Genomic DNA, 17,749 nt, shown 5'->3' on the forward strand with positions numbered 1-17,749 from the left:
GGCTCTCATAACACTTGAGCAGTTCCACTGACTGATCGACTCCATGCCACCCCGCATTGCTGCAGTAATCCAGGCCAAAGGAGCCCCAACTTAAATATTGAGTGCCGTACATGCACATACTTTTCATGTTCATACCTTCTAGTTGGCCAACATTTCTAAAAATCCTTTTTTTGCATTGGTCTTAATTGATATTGTAATTTTCCGAGATACTGAATTTGGGACTTTCGTTAGTTGTCAGTTATAATCATCAAAATTAAAAGAAATAAACATTTAAAATACATCAGTCTGTGTGTAATGAATGAATCTAATATACAAGTTTCACTTTTTGAATGGAATTACTGAAATAGATCAACTTTGTCGTGATATTTTACTTTTATGACCAGCACCTGTACTTAGAGTGTCATTGTTATATGTCATATGTTTAACAGTTTGTACTTAATTTCCCAGAATTCCTGTCTGCCTATATTGCAAAAACCTTAGAATTTTATCACTTCCAAAATTTTCCAAAATCTTGGAAAACTACCTCATGAATATTAACAATCTAATAAAGTCAGTTGTGCCGGCTGCTATTTCAGTTGCAGAACATTTTGATTGCAGAATGTCAGTTTATGAGCTCTAAGACATAGTCTTAGTCACACAGTTTAAAAGACATTATCTAAATAATTATAAAATGAAACACACAAATTAAATATTCTAAGTCATATATAACACAAAAGCACAATTTTCCAACTTTATTACCCCTGTCTGTGGTCACACACTCTGGAGCAGGTTTTCTTTCAGGCCCTCTCTGTATTTGGCTTCATTCATTTTTCCCTCAGTTCTGGCCAGTCTCCTGGCCCCTGCAACTGAGAAGCACCCTCCTAGCATGATGATGCCACCATCACGCTCCAGCTCAGAGATGGTATTAGGAGGTGATGAGCCTTCATCAGAGACAGTGCTTACAGTTCTGTACAAAGGGTTCAGTTATTGTCTCATCAGAAGAGAGAATCTTTTTCCTCATGCTCTACGTCTTTTAAGTGCCATCATATGCCTTTTACTCAAGAGTGGCTTCTGTCTAGCAAATCTACCATAAACGCCTGATTGATGGAGTGCTGCTGAGATGACTCCCATTTCTGAAGAGGACTTTTGAAGCTCTGTTAGAGTGACACTTGGGTTCTTGATCATCTCCTTGATCAAAGCCTCTTGTTGCCTAGTTTCTCAGGTTGAATGGACAAATAACTCTAAGAAGAGTTCTGGTAGTTCCAAACTTCTTCCATTTCATGATAATTGAGGCCACTGTGCTCCCGGGAACACTCAAAGCTTCAAAAGATGTTTTTATTCCCTTGCCCTGATCTATGTCTCAACACAATTTCATCACAGAGGTCCACAGAAAGCTCTTTGTATTTTATGGCAGGGAAAACAAGGGTGAAATGACCTTTAATGTGACTTGTTACACTTATTGAGTTGAATGTTTACTCTCACACAACAGTAGATCCTAGGGGAATTAAACCTGCTGAAACTTGCCAAAGGGGCAGATCTGTAAGTTGTATGGGTAGCCATCTTGTGTAAACTTTACAATACCCCAAGTCATTGTGCACTATGGAATGTGCAGAAGTATAGCTGATATCCAAATGTGCAGCAACAGCGGGATATTTAATCCATCAGCTTCCTCTGATGAAGGCATTCACCATATTGATGTAGGCTAGCATGTGCAATGTTGATGGTCAACCAAATCAAGCTTCGTCAGTTATACCTGCTTTAAGCTTTTCTATCCATTCATAAACTTTTCATTGAGTCGTGCTGTTTTCACTTAATCACTAAGCCAATATCCTTCAATGAATTTCAGCAGTTTTCACACCCTTTGCCCAAAGAAATCGCACAATGGTGCATTCTTCAACAGGGGTGCAGTCTCCAGCAACCATTTTCATTTCACCTTGTCTTCAACTAGACTAACAGCAAAGCATTGAGCTGTCCATGTTCGCCCGACTCGTAAGCCATCCATTGTAAACGTGTTGTATTGTGTCAGCTTCTATCCATTGTGGTTACCACATAATTTTCAAGTTGCCTCTTTTTATGATTTTTCCCTCCTTTTTAGGCCAATGAAAAAATTTTGAAACTATATAGCAGGTCACCTGAGGCTTCTGTTATAGATAGCCCAGGCGCTATACAAGTTTAAAATGCAACATAGGCTTACTAGTTCAAGGTTAACAATAATGTCACTCCAATGACTTATTTGTGATGCAGTGCAACACACTGAGTAGTGGATTACAGTTTGGCACAACACCAGTGGTCAACTGTGATCTTGCAACATGACTTGTTAAGCTCATCAAGCTGAATTATTTCCTCTCATACATAAGTAGATCCGAATCACACCAACATCTTTTGCACTGTTTGTCAGATGCTGTGAAACATGGCCTCGTTCGGTGATGTGTAGAATTCATCCTCCTTTACAGGATAAAAGTTTTCTTCTTTCAGGGTTGCGTATCGATGTTGTGCTGCAGTTTTGTAGCTCAATGTCAAACAATGCTGATCATCTGTTTTGAGAAGGCCTTACTTTGTTTGGGAATTTTATATGCAAGTCCTGGTCTCTTGAAAAGTAGAAAGGTAGAAAAATCTTTTTTGAGGCAAATATGTAGCACAAAACTGTTCGGTAAAAAGTGACAACTGAGTTTATATTCTTTGAGTGCTGCCGCATTTTCTTTATTAATTAAACGTGTAGCCTTTGTTCTGACCTCTGTGAAAACACATTTTGTAGTTTATTCTTTGAACACCTTGCACTCATTGTCGACTTTCAATGGCTTCCCTCTGCTCATTTTGAAGCATGATTGAGCGAGTCTATCCAGTGACTTAAATTGGTGTAGCATTTGTGCACCATCTAATGGCATGAATAATAAAAGTTAAGAAGAAATGATGCCAAACAAGATGGAATATGGGAAATATTAACTGATGAATTTTTGACCTCTTGGGGTCAGTTAAAATTGTCTGGCTCTCCATAGTTTTACCGCACCATTGATTCAATGAGAAGTCAAGCTAAATGACACTTTTTATTGGCTAAATGAACAGATTGCAATATGCAAGCTTTTTGAGGCAAAGAAGGAAGCTTCAGTTTCCTTGAAAGCTTGCATATTGCAATCTGGTCAGTTAGCCAATAAAAAGTGTTATTTAGCTTGACTTCTCATTCCATCCATAATGACTAATATGGTACAACACCCTACTACCTCCTGATCTAATACTTAATATGCCTGAATGACAAAGCAGAAACAGGATTTTAAGAATTTTTTTTTTTTTTTTACAAATTTTACAAACTTAAAATTGGGCCCAGATGCATCCCATTCTATTGATGTTTCCACACATTGTTTGGAGTCCACCTGTGGTCACTTCAGCAGATTGGACGTGGTTAGGAAAGGCACATACCGATCTATAGGAGATCTCTCAGTTGAGCAGGAGGTAGAAGGAATTGCCTGCAGAGTACAGAGATGGGATTATATTGAGGCACAGATATGGGGAAGGCTACAAAAAAAAACTTGCAGCACTGAAGGTCCCCAAGAGCACAGTAGACTCCAGAAAGTGACCATATGTTCACTCTGAGCTCCAGAAATCCATTACAAAGGTTGGATAAACTTCCAGAAAGACAATCACCACTGTTACACACCACTAAGCTGAGCTTAATGGCAGAATGGACAGATGACACATGAAAAGCCTGCTTGAAGTTTGCAATAGGCATCTAAAGCCAGAATATCTGGTCTGATGAAATCAAGTTTAGCTTCAGACCAGGAGCTTCCCATCACCTGTGTAATGTCTGTCTAAATGTGAAGCACGGTGGAGGCAGCATCATGCAATTAGGTCTTTTTCAGTGGCAGGGCTGGAAGATTACACAAGTTGAAGGAAAGTTAACTGGAGCAAAGTACTGAGCAATCTGAAATGAAAACTTGCCCCAGAGCATTCTGGATCTTCCAACAGGACAATGACTCTAAGCACAAAGTAAAGACACATCAGGAGCAGCTTAGAGGCAGCTCTGTAAATGTCCTTGAGTGGTTCAAACCAAAGTCCAGACTTGAACCTAATAAAATATCTCCAGAAAGAGAGCTGTCCACTGACGGCCTCCACCCAATCTGGCCAAGCTTCAGTGGAACATGGTAGAAGATCCCAAATCTAGGTGTGTGTGAAGCTTTTTGTGTCAGACCCAAGAAGGCTCCAGGCTGTGATGGATGCCAAAGAGGCTTCAACAAAGTCATGAGGAAAGGGTCTGCATACTTGTATAAATATTTATTTATTTTAATAAATTAGCAAAATTCTAAAATCCTATTTAACTTTGTCATTCTGAGGTAATGAGTGTTGTCGGAGGGGAGAAAAATGAATTTGAATTACGTTAGCTTAAGGCTGCAACATAACATAATACGTTAAAGGTGAAGACGTCTGAATACTTTCTGAAGGCACTGTATGTGGCAAATAAAGTTTAATGTGAATAAATAAAGATTTTCAAAAAGTAAGTAAAAAAATGTAGGATGTGAAAGTTGGGTAGACTTCTGAAAAAGATGTTCAATATGTTTTAACTGTCCATTTGAAAGGATGCACTTACAGTATTTTTCATTTGGCACTGTCTTGGAATGTGACTATTATAACTCTGTGCCTGACTGCTGTCTTGTAACCATTTGTTTTATTGTAATTCATATATTTAGAAAATCATAAACGACTTAGTAGGGGTGCACTTATTACGGTCCAAAACCAGACTGTTTATAGAAGGCTAGAAAAGACGTTACTGTGTCAGCCAAAGTCCAGCAAGGTTATTCACTTCTGACGCATCTTCTGGAAAATGGTGTGCCATTTATCTCCTTTACATTAAGAAGCATGAAAGCTGGAAAAAGTCCAGAGAGCAACTATTAAAGTTACTCCACGACTGCAGGGTATGAACAATCAAAAAAGAATGAACAAGTTAAATCTCAAGAAAACAGAGATTTGATGGAAGTGTTCCAAATTATGAAAAGAGCTAAGGTAGGCTAAAGCAGCGTTTCTCAACCTTTAAGTATTTGTGACCTGAGTTTTCATAACAGTTTTAATCGTGCCCAACATTTTTTTGAAATGTAGATACATATTTTATTATACCTACTTAACTTTTATCGACATTTATCTAACTCTATATTTATTGTTCTGGTATCAGAATGTAGTTTAAGTTAATTTGTTTTGGTTTCAACAGATTTTTTTTCATATTTTTGATTCATGTTTTCTTTTTTTCACATCTTTGCGCCCCCCTTTTTGTTACTTCGCGCCCCACAGGCTGAGAACCACTGGGTTAAAGGACTGTTATTTTAAAATGAGTTCTCTAACAAGCGAAGCATAGGTGGAAGATGATCAAAGGTAAATGTCACACAAATATTAAAAAAATGTTTCCACTCACTTAGCACGTTTACATGACCTTCAATAACCCGATTATTCACAGAAGCCTGATTTCTAAAATACCCTGTGAACACTTAACTCCGATTAGAGAAATTTAGCTATTGGCCTCTGAGAAACCTGATGAACTACGGTAGATTTCTCCACGACTAATCCGACTATGTGGTCAAGGAAACCATTAATAAGGTTAACATTAAGGGTTTTGTAGTCTGGGCATGTCTGTTGCACTCTTTTACCCTGTGCATGAATTTGCTTTGCCCAAACTTTCAGCAGCCATGGGTAAAAGTGTCCACCAAATACAAATGTTCGAGCAATTACATTATTCCTTCCCCTGGCTGGAAAAAATCTGTCTCAGAATTTCAGAAATTGATAAATTTATTTTGATGAGCAAAATGTCAAGAGCAATATGGTAACTTGTAAAAAGTAACGTGTTACATAGTCCAATTACTTTTTTAAATTAACAAGTAACCTAATACAATACATATCTCTTTGAAGTAAAAATCCCTACGCTATTATTATTCCAGCTGTACTGGGTGTGAGGCAAGAAGTGCGTGTACGCCGTCCTTCTCAGGACTTGGTCGCATAGCCAAGCTGAAAAAAAGTGTGCTGTGTGCAATCTGGTAACAAACATATCAATAAAGTGCCAATTTGACTAAACATATTTATTAAGCACAAAAACATCATCACTGGTGTCATGCTACTCAACTGGTTAGGTTTTTTTTTTTGTGCAGTTTAATGACCCAATTTATTGGCAGAAGTCAGACATCACTGCAGGTCTGGGGTTGCTGCTGAAGACTAGTAGTATGCCCAGTTAAGATAAGAGGTAAAGTTAGGTGTAAGTGTTGTTAATGTTAGGTGTTAAGTGTGGTTAAGTAAGTAAGTAAGTGAACTTTATTGTCATTCATACCATACAACAGTACAACAATGGATGCATAGCTGAACGAAGTTGCATTTCTCCAGGGTCAATGTGCAGACATAAAAGACAGGTGCATAAAAGACAAATGCACGCCACACAACATACAGACATTACAAACACTTCACTTCTTACACAGAAAGTAGGTCAGACAGCGTAAGACAGCACAAGGCAGCACAGTACAAACAATAAATACAAAAGATATATAAATATATATATATATATATAATATATATATATAAATATATATATATATATATATATATATATATATATATATATATATATATATATATAAATATAAATATATATATATATATATATATATATATATATATATATATAATATATATATATATATATATATATATATATATAAATGTAAGCCAGTCAGTGGGTGAAATATAATATGAAAGAAAATATTGCACATCGTTTCACAGTGATTGTGTTATTGCACTATATGGATACAATATCCATCCATCCATCCTCTTCCGCTTATCCAAGGTCGGGTCGCGAGGGCAGCAGCTTGAGCAGAGAGGCCCAGACTTCCCTCTCCCCGGCCAAAGGGCAGCCCTGACGGAGTCCAACTCTCACTGGAAACGGGCTCGACTTACTGCCGGCAATGAGGACCAATATGGATACAATATTTATACATAATATATACAATATAGACAATGTAATATTGTACGATATTACAATACAATGTACTGTAAACTTAAGACCTATTTGTGGCAATAAAGTGCACAGTAAGTAAGAGAGCAAAAGGACAAAGGTTATTTAACAGAGTTTAGTATTTTGATGGCCCGGGGGGAAGAAGCTCCTGTTAAATCTGGTCGTTCTGCAGTGCATACTGCGGTAACGTTTTTTCAGAGGGCAGAAGTTCAAACAGCCCATGTGCCGGGTGTGTGGGATCTTTTATGATCATAATGGATCTGCTCTGGCAAAGTGAGTAGTGTAATTCTTGAACAAATGTCCTCATCACTCTTCGAAGTATCTTCTGTTCAGCGACAGTGCAGCTAGCATACCAAACTGAGATGCTGCTGGTCAATATACAGTACTTTCTATAGTACCTCTGTGGAAAGTTGTGAGGACAGAAGAGGGTAGGTTTGCTCTTTTCAGCCTTTGGAGAAAATGAAGTTGCTGTTGTGCCTTCTTGACAAGAGAAGTGGTATTTGTGGTCCATGTCAGGTTATGTGTAATGTGCACTCACAGAAACTTGGTGCTTCTCACTGACTCCACACTGTTGTATACATAGTTAAGAGTAGGATAACTTAAGGGTTACATAAGTTTCATTAAGGATAATGTGGCTATGATGTACTATAAACCGTTAAGATTCAGGTAACTTAACTTGGAGTTATGGTTTAGGTTAAGATTAGGGTAAGGATATGAATTAATATTGCTAAGGTTAAAGGTTTGTGTGGTTAGCGTGTAGTATAGAAGTAAGGTAACATGACTCCCTCTGGCAAATTCATGGTCAAGAACAGCTGCTGTAGAACTACAAGAACATATGGCTCTGTGGTTCTTCACTTGGATGCTTCTCAGAGGAGAACTCCAGAAGATTACTTGTGCATGTAAATTAAGAAATCAAGTTTTCTGCCTTAATTGGGTTATTCACCTTAGCCAGGTTATGTGTGTACATGTCGATGCACTGACTGACAACCATGAACATGTAAGTTACCACATATTGTGGTTGATAGCAGTATTTTGTGTATCTGCAGACCTCGAATTAACATGAACAGGAGGTGAACAAGAATAATCTCTCTGTCATTTTACAAGTTATAATTTACTTTTGTGCCACGATGAAGAAGATGGGGTAATGGATGAAATAAGGGTGATGGAAAAAGTTTCATCTAATTTTTCACTTCTCTACATTCAAGGGGATTGGACGAGAGAGTGGATGGTGCCAGTGCCTTCAGGGACCAAAAACATGTGAGAGGTTGACTGGAGTGTTGAACTCCATGGCAGAGATCATCCGACTTAAGGACAATACTGTGATGAGTTTGAAGCTGGACAGACTCTTCTGCAAATACCCAGATATCAGGTAGTTATATTTACCTATTTAGGTTTATTTTATTTTAAATAGGGATGTGACTATTTCATGAAGGTAAATTTATTTTTAACATGTTAAGTGTATCCTACCTAGGTACACAAGGAGGGAATTTGGATTTAATTTGAGACCAGAAGATGAGACATAGTCCCTTACTAATATGCTGTTTATTTGTGCCTCTCATTCTTCATGGTGGCAAAATAACCAGGCAAGGATTCAGTTTGGCCACTGCAGCAAAGCTTGAAAACTCGTTCCGGAAAAAATCTTTTACTCCTCACTACTGCCAAACATTTTTTGGTTTCTTTTTTTAATCTGACCCAAAGATTGGATAGCAAATTCAGTGACTCACTGGCTTAAATAGATGATCAACGAGTATTTCACATGACCGCCATGTCTTAGTAATGGGTTTGATGACTATAAACGACATGGCGCCAGATCATGCAGTCACAGAAACAAAGTGGCTGCCACTAATTAAAAAAAACAGAACAGAAAATGATGCTGGAGTAACATTACCATGGCAATGGTAAAATAAAAGAAATTTAATTTTAATACTGAGAGAATAAGAATTCAATGCAAAGATGTACTTGTTCAAACGTGAAAATATTTACATGCACACATTCACTAGCAGGAAGGCAGATCTAGTAGGAGATATTTTCCTATTAATGACTTCCTTGACGTCGCCACACTCACTTTTAGCTCCCAGCAGCCTGTTGAGGTTTTATTCATTTACTCGTCTCCTCTTAAAATCAAAGCTTTGAAGTTCAGCATTCAGCACCGTGTCTATGAAGATCTCAGGTTTGCTCAGGGTGGACGTGAAGTAGGCCCGAGTGTCAACGGCTTGTGTCCTTTGTTACAGTTTAGTGCAGTAGTGTTTGGTCTCGTTCAGCCACAGTGCACACAGGCCTAGAGTGACAGCTCACATCAGTTTGCTTTATTTGAAGCTGAGAGGACTGCGCACCTTTGTGAATAAACTACAACACAAAATCTGCAGCAAACCACAAGCACAATGTTCAAAGCGAAACATTATGCAATAAATACGTGAATATGTATCTATAGCCGATTTCAGAAAAAAGTTATTAAGGCAGCAAAATATTAATAACATTAGTCTACAAATGTTTTTCACTTCTGTCAAAAGTGGTTTTCTGTATAGATTTCGGGGTGCTAAATCCAAATCTGGACATAGAGGCCTGTATCCGAGCAAGTCTTAAGCTTTAAAACGGTGCACTCAGGCTCCAGGTAGACATACTGTACATGTGATAGACTGGACAAGAGGCCCTGGGGTGTTGATGGGTGAATTGGCAGACGTGTGCAGTTCAGCCAATTTCCTCATCAGTGGGTAAAGGTGCCTAATCATGGAATCCAGAGCATTAAAGTATAAAAAGAGCCTGAGTAGGAAAGAAAAGGGGAGAGTTCAGAGAAAGAAAGAAAGTCCTGGAGGATAAAGGAAAGGGAGGAAATCAGGACTGTGGCTGAGTCGGTGCTGCTATGGAGAGGAGGCAGGTGATTGGGAAGTTACCATGAGAGGAGTGATTGGAAGGGTCACGTTTGCTCCTTGAGCTCAGAGGGCCAAAGGATAGTGGCAGGAGAAAGGTGCAGGGCTCGCGGGATCCACGCTCTACACTATAGGAAGGTTGCAGTAACGTGAACCAGATTTAAAGGATCGACAGTGTCTGTCTGGGGAGATCTCTTGCAGAGGAGACCCTAATGGGTAAGCTGAGGAGACGTCCATTTAAGACAGAAATGGAAAGACTGATGATGGTTTGAAAGAGACAGAGCCTGACTTTGTTTTAACTTGGATTTTAACTTATTTATTGGACTATTTATTGATTGATTTTTAACCTCCTCTGGACACTTTTTTATTAAAGATTATTTGTTTATTTATTACGAACACTGACTGTCCTTTTTCACTTTGAAACACTTTATCATCAATTTGTTGAAGTAATAGCATAAACCATGTGCCCTCATTACTCAGCCCATCCTCAGTAATGACGGTCCCGGGTACAAAATCAAGTATGTCAGCTGTGGGTAACGCGAACATCACACTACCACATCCAGACTTGTGGATAGACGAAGTTTTAAAATGGGGGAAAAAAACTATTTTAAAGAAAAAACAATCCATTATTTAAATTAATTAGACTTAATTTTTTAAATTAATTAGAAGTACACATATAATTGTCCTAAATATCATTATTACCTACAAAAAGCACTTGGTGTTATTTTTTGCTCTTACGATTCTCTGAAGGTGTCTCATTGTGGAATGAGCAGTAGATGCCCGCTAACAGACTCACTCAACTTTCTACTAAAACATCTCGTCATTTGAGCAATGTCCTGGTGGTACCTCTACCCCATGTTCATCAGAGGCCGCTCACTTGTTCTCAGGGAAAAAAATCGCAATGAGAGTGTAGGAAATTGATTTTTACCCTCAACACCGGCTCTCCACAGGGCTGTGTGAATGAGTCCTTTGCTGTACTCACTGTATAACAATGACGTCATCCACTCCCATCCTAGTAATATTGTTATGAAGTTTGCCGGTGACACCACGCTTATCAGACTCATTTCAGCGGGAGATGAGTCAGCTTATAGAGCAGAGGTACACAGACTGGTCATATGATGTACGGATAACAAGTTGATACTCAACACTGGTAAAACGAAAGAACTCAACCCCCTCCCTCTGACCTTCAATGGCGATTATGTGGAAAGGGTTCACAGTTTTAAATTCTTGGGAACTCTCATCTCGGACATGCTCAGATGGGCAGACAACACCTTAGCTGCAGTGAAGAAGGCACAGCAGTGCCTATATTTCCTCAGACCTCTTAGGAAATGCAACTTGTGTGCAAGGCTGCTGGTGCTTTTCTATCGTTCGATCATAGAGAGCATCCTGATGTACGGTGTGACTATGTGGTATGCTGGTTGCTCTTCAGCAGACAAAAAAGCAATACAGAGTATGATTAACAGTGCTCAAAAGATTGTCAACTGTACTCTCCCCTCTCTAGAGGAGACTGCCAACTCTAGACTGCTCTCTAGAGCAATTAAGATCACACAAAATGGTTCTCATCCTGGTCGCTCCCTGTTTGAACTTTTGCCCTCAAGAAGGCATTACAGATGTCTAAAACCAAGGATCAGATTCAGGAATATTTTTTTTCCTAAAGCAATAATAGGCCTAAATGCTGCTATACTTTCTGATTATACAGCACAAACTGAATCCTAGCACACTATCTATATTATTTATAGTGTCATTGTTTTATGGTATGCGTGTGTTCACATAAGGGTGTATGAGTGGTACAATTAGGTGTGAGATGTCTTTGTGTTAGTATGGGTCTATGGGTGGGTATGCTTGCATTGTATGATGTGGGAAGTATGGTTTTATTAAACTAAAGTGTTTTGAGGTACCATACTGGAGAAGCTTTCCAATTTAGTTGTATCTAAATACAGTGACACAAAGTAATTCTTATTCTTATTCTTATTCAAGTGCTAAGTAGGAAGAGAGAAGAAGCTCCTTGACTAGTTCCTCTGAGCGTCTGTATTTCCACATTGAGGCACACATTGTATGGCCTCCCACGTGCTTGTATGCATGCCTGAAAATATTGGGTATGCTCCTAATGAGACGACAGATGGTGTTCTGGGGGATCTCCTCCTATATCTGAACCAGGGCATCACTGAGCTCCTAGACAGTCTGAGGTGCAACCTGGTGGCATTGGATGGACCGAAATATAATGTTCCAGAGGTTTTCTGTTGGATTTAGGTCAGGCGAGTGTGGGGGCCAGTCAATAGTATCAATTCCTTCATCCTCCAGGAACTGCCTGCATATTCTCGCCACATGAGGCCTGGCATGGTTGTGTTCCAGGAGGAACCCAGGACCCACTGCACCAGCATAGGTTCTGAAAATGGGTACATGGATTTCATCCCGATACCTAATGTCAGTCAAGGTGCCGTTGTCTAGCCTCTAGAGGTCTGCGTGTCCCTTCATGGATATGCCTCCCCAGACCATCACTGACCCACCACCAAAACCGGTCATGCTGAACAATGTTACAGGCAGCATAACCTTCTCCAGACCCTTTCACGTCTGTCACATGTGCTCAGGGTGAACCTGTTCTTATCTGTGAAAAGCACAGGGCATCAGTGGTGGACCTGACAATTCTGGAATTCTATGGCAAATGCCAATCGAGCTCCATGGTGCCAGGCAGTGAACACAGGGCCAACTAGAGGACATTTTTGCCCTCAGGCCACCCTCATTAAGTCTGTTTCTTATTGTTTGTTTAGAGACATTCACACCAGTGGCTTGCTGGAGGTCATTTTGTAGGGCTCCAGCAGTGCTCCTCCTGTTCCTCCTTGCCCAAAGGAGCAGATACCAGTCCTGCTGATGGGTTAAGGACCTTCTACAGCCCTGTCCAGCTCTCCTCGAGTAACTGCTTGTCTCCTAGAATCTCCTCCATGCCCTTGAGACTGTGCAGGGAGACACAGCAAACCGTCTGGCAATGACACGTATTGATGTCTCATCCTTGAGAAGTTGGACTACCTGTGCAACCTCTGTAGGGTCCAGGTATCGCCTCATGCTACCAGTAGTGACACTGACCATAGCCAAATGCAAAACTAGTGAAGAAACAGTCAGAAAAGATGAGGAGGGAAAAATGTCAGTGGCCTCCACCTGTTAAACCATTCCTGTTTTGGGGGTCATTTCATTGTTGCCCCTCTAGTGCATCTGTTGTTAATTTCATTAACACCACAGATTAATATCTCATAAGTTTCATTGACTTTATGCTATACTCTGATTAAAAAGTGGTCCTTTAATTTTTGTGAGCAGTATACTTCAAATAATATTCTCAGCATGAAAAAGTGTTTTTCACTAAATCTGATATCTTGTGGAAATATTTTGTAGTAGAGAAATTCCAATTTCATAAATGGATTCAGCACACCACATCTATAAAGTTCACCTTTTCTAGGTGTGCAGGAGGAGTTTGGTGCAGACCAGTGTAAAGTGTTGTGGTCTATAGGGGGCATTCATACTTTACCCTCTGATCCCAAATGATGAACCCGAAACAAAAAAAAAATGAAGCAACAGAAGAAAAGGGTTTTAAAACCCCAAACAGGTGAACATTCAGAACAATTTCCTAAACCAAAAGGGGCTTAAAAATAGCAAAAACCCAAGCCTTCTTGGCCTTCTTTTTACCCTGAGGCCTCCTTTCATCATCTAGCTACTTAGCAATGGCTTCCTCACAATTTTAATAACCCCTATATACCTACTACAGGGGCCTTTTTTGGTCAGGAAACCCACCCAGGTAAGCCTTCACAACTGTTTCTGGATTACCCAGCCAGTGTTCAAAGTTTTGCAGGTACCCCTGAGGAGCTCCCCCTAGCAGCACTAGGCTTCCATGTGGATTTCACCCACCACAGAGTATAATTGGAGAGGGTCAGTCTGGTGACCTGGGGGACATGAACATGAGTAACAAATTGGTTGTTCATCATGCAATTTTCACTCTGTACATAACATTATAACTTTGTGTGTAATGTGTGACTTTTTTGTTTGCCTTTTCTAGTGAAGAACAAGTCCTTGTGCTGTTAGAAATAAGAGGAGATGTTCCCAAAGATGTTCGTAGCTCAGTACTGCAGGCACTGGAGCAGAGCGCTCATCCTTTTCCTCAGGGTTATCGGCCAATCTTTAAAGATATTCTTGTGCCACCTTCCAGCATGCCATTCTGCATTCCTACAATCAAGTGTGCTTGAGATAAACATCGGTGGGCATTTGGTACAGAGGAGCATTTGTCATCTTTTCCTTTCAAGATGTTTTACATTAAATCCTGTATTTTGTCATAAAGCATTGTTGTTCAAATGGACTTTGGTTTGAAACAATTTAAAGCAATATACACATTTTCAAAACTGTAAATGTTTTATTCTAATATATTTTTTATTATTAAATTAGTAATATTCCATAAATGCACAATTATTTTATGATTGCATATATATATATATATATATATATATATATATATATATATATATATATATATATATATATATATATATATATATATATATATATATACAGAGAGAGTGAGAGATATACAGAGAGACAGTATGGGTTGATTTTTAAAGAAAGTTATCTAAAAGAATTCAAGGGGGAAAAAAAACTTCAGATGTAAAAAAATAAATGCTCTCTGCCTTTGGAAATCTGAGACTGTGTCGTTGACAGCACTGCCTGGAGTTGCTGCAAAATGAAATAAATCACAATTACCATATATACTCACGTATAAGTCGGGTCTTAAAATCCAAAAAACCAGACCCGACTTATACGCCCATTCAAAAAGGCGACACATTTATTTTTTTTATTTTTTACATCTTCTTGCCTCCTCCAATCTCGCATCAGTTTCTCAGACGCATCGAATTTTGTTGCAGCAGCGCAGTTACCAATTTGTTTCACTACTTCAACAACGTTTAATTTAAAACCAGACTTATATTTTCTTCTGATCGAACGCTCCATCGTAGAGAAGGAGTACTCTTATTATAAAGGTGTATTAGGGTATGAGAACAAAAAACACAAATCAGTGCAAACATCACTTCAGAATAGTTCGGGTATTACTGTGTGGTCACGTAGGCATAATAGCAAACGAGAGAGAGAGAGAGAGGTTAGGAGCACCCACATAGATGCTCCGTGGTTACTCTCTGATGTGGGTGTCAGCATATCATAATCCCTTGTACCAATAGCGTGAGTTTTCCGCATTCGACTTATACGACCGACATTATAAAATACCAGAAATTATACTGTAAAATCAAGTCCTGACTTATCCGTGGGAGAACTTGGTCCTGTGACCCTCTACTGGATAAGCAGATTAGAAAGATGGATGGAAGGAAGGAGTTCATCAACACCAGACACCAAACAATAAAAAAAGCACAAAGGTTACAGAAAAGCCTACAGCACCACTGGACCGACCCCTTTGGCCCGGATTATCAGCTAGGGTGGCTCTTCCACCACTCAACACCACAAAACAAATTTCTAGGTCGATTTCTTTTTTTGTTTTTTTTTTAAGCCCTTTTTCACTCTTATCAATAGAAAAAGGCTCATTAATGACAAAACAAATCACAGGAAAGTGGTTTAAATTTATTACAAATGTAAAAAGCAATAATCGATCACATAACTATTCACCCCCTTCAATTCAGAATTAAGCACAACCATGTCAGCCTTGAGTCTGTGTGCACTGATCTGTCTCTATCAACATGCACATCTGGACATTGCCGTCCAACATTTGAGTAGCGAGGAAAGGAGCTACCTATATATATATATAATTCACTAAGGCAAGACAACCATGTAAAGCACGCCGGAAGAGGCATGGATTCACTGAGCCGCCGACAAGTGAGACACCTATGGCACATGCAGGAAGGAGCCACGCCTACCAACTCCTGGCACCTCCGAGCTACGTTGACTGTTCATAGAGGCGTGTTTCTCGCGGAGGTGAATCGCCATATGCAGCGTGTAAAACAGTTTGCGAGGGGTATCCCATGGGATCCTTAAAACAATCCTTTACAACTGAGGTTAAAACACAATGAAGTAAGCAGTCTTTAAAAACGAGTTTTCGGTTACGACTGCGTGCACCATAGCAAACTGTTTTACACGCTACATACAGCAATTCGCATCCACGACAAACATGCGTCTTCTTCACTCACGGACACTTATATGTTGCTCTCTCCAGAGTTCCATCTTTTCATTCACTTTCTGTTGTATCCTCAAACCCTCCATTTTTAGACAACTGTGTCTTTCCAGAAGTATTTAGCATTCAATTAATAATTATGCATGAGATTGAGCGTGTGTCTACCAGGCGCAGAGAGGCGTGGGTAAGCCGTTGAACCCCATTCGGGCTGCAAACCATGGAATTCCCACCAAGTTCGACTCATACTCTCCCACTGGTTGCGTCCCTACCCTTTGTGCACACCTCCCTCCCACCTCCCGTGGTCGGGTGTCTTGGTGGATTATATATAGAAAAGCAGCCAAAACCACACAGAGCAATGAAATGTCTACGCGAGTCACAGATGCATCTAGACTGTGTAAGGACGACAACGACTCCAGTGACGAGTTGGAGGTGGGCACATGAGCGGGCAGTGCATACTGAACGAGATATCAGCAGACTGGCATGACAGAGGGAGCAGCTGAATGGACGTCCTTCTCCTTTCCTGCCGTTCCACACTCCGCGCCTGAGCGCAGTGCACTCGCATCCCTCCGTCTGGCAGGAGAAGGCGCGATGAGGGTCCGCCAGTTTTCAGTTACGGACGATTGTGTGTTGGTTCGTTCTGTGCATTGTTACAATGTTGCTTTTCTTGCGGATTTATTACATTACCGATTTTTCAAATGTTAATTTTCTCCCTGTGCTTAAAAATCATTAAAAAATCGGCCTGATTATGCGGCGTAAGGTACGCCGCGGGTTGGCTAGTATAAATAAAATTATTATTATTACATTCTTATTAAATTGTTCAAGCTCTATCGGATTGCATGACAACAGCTATTTGAGTCCAGCCACAAATTCTCAATTGAACTGAGATATGGACTCTGACTTGGCCACTCCAGATCATTAACATTGCTGCTTTTAAGTCATTCCTGTGTAGTGCTGGCTTTATTCTTAAGGTCGTCGTCTTGCTGGAAAACAGATCTTCAAAGGTGCAGGCTTCTTATAGATTGTATCACTTTTTTCTCCAGGATTCCCCTGTATTGTGTCACATTAATTTTACCCTCACAAGCCTTCCAAGGCCTACTGCAGTGAAGCATCCCCACAACATGAAGATGCCGTCACCACACTCCACAGTAAAACCTCAATTTTGGTCTCAGACTACAGACTTTTCTTCTAGCTGACTTCATAGTCATAGCCTTCTGGCAAATTCCAGCTGAGATATAGTTTTTTTTTTTAAAAAACTACTTTTTCTTTTTGCCATGCTCCCATAAAGCCATGACTGTCGAAGAACCAGATTCCCAGATGTTGTCTGCACCGTTTCTTCAATAATCGCTACAGCAACTTGTGACTCCTTTAGAGTTATCACTGGTGTCTTGGTGGTCTCCCTCACTAGTCTTCATCTTGCATGATCACTGTAGGTATCCTGATCTAGGCAGATTTATAGCTATGCCACACTCTTTCAATCGCTTAATGATTGATTTAACTGGACTGCATAATGGATACTCAGCGACTTGGATATTTTCTTATCTCCACCCTTACGTCTGAGTTCCTTGGATAGTTCTTTTTGTCTTGATTGTGTAGGATAGGCCAGCATACTGACCCACCACAAGTTGGACCTTCTAGATAAGGTGCATTTATACTACAATCACGAGAAACTGAAGCCCCATGACTACAGCCAGGTGATCTCTATTTGACTAATTCTGTAACATCTAAAACCAATTAGCTGCACCAATGAAGATTTAAAGAAGGTGTATCATCTAAGTTATG

At 39.8% G+C, this 17,749-nt stretch overlaps 1 protein-coding gene across 2 annotated transcripts in view; it reads left to right on the top strand.

Annotated features, from left to right (window-relative positions):
• The window catches only part of exoc3l1 (exocyst complex component 3-like 1), a 76,278-nt gene extending 62,076 nt beyond the window's left edge, over positions 1 to 14,202 (top strand). For both annotated transcript variants that reach the window (XM_039763844.1, XM_039763845.1), the window contains exons 12-13: positions 8,161 to 8,324; positions 13,865 to 14,202. In XM_039763844.1, the coding sequence (XP_039619778.1) occupies positions 8,161 to 8,324; positions 13,865 to 14,051 (351 nt within the window). In that variant the 3' untranslated portion in view covers positions 14,052 to 14,202. The remainder of the gene's footprint in view (positions 1 to 8,160; positions 8,325 to 13,864) is intronic.
• Positions 14,203 to 17,749: the final 3,547 nt, after the last annotated feature.

This window comes from Polypterus senegalus, chromosome 9 (assembly GCF_016835505.1).
Source record: "Polypterus senegalus isolate Bchr_013 chromosome 9, ASM1683550v1, whole genome shotgun sequence".
Taxonomy (NCBI): Eukaryota; Metazoa; Chordata; class Cladistia; order Polypteriformes; family Polypteridae; genus Polypterus; species Polypterus senegalus.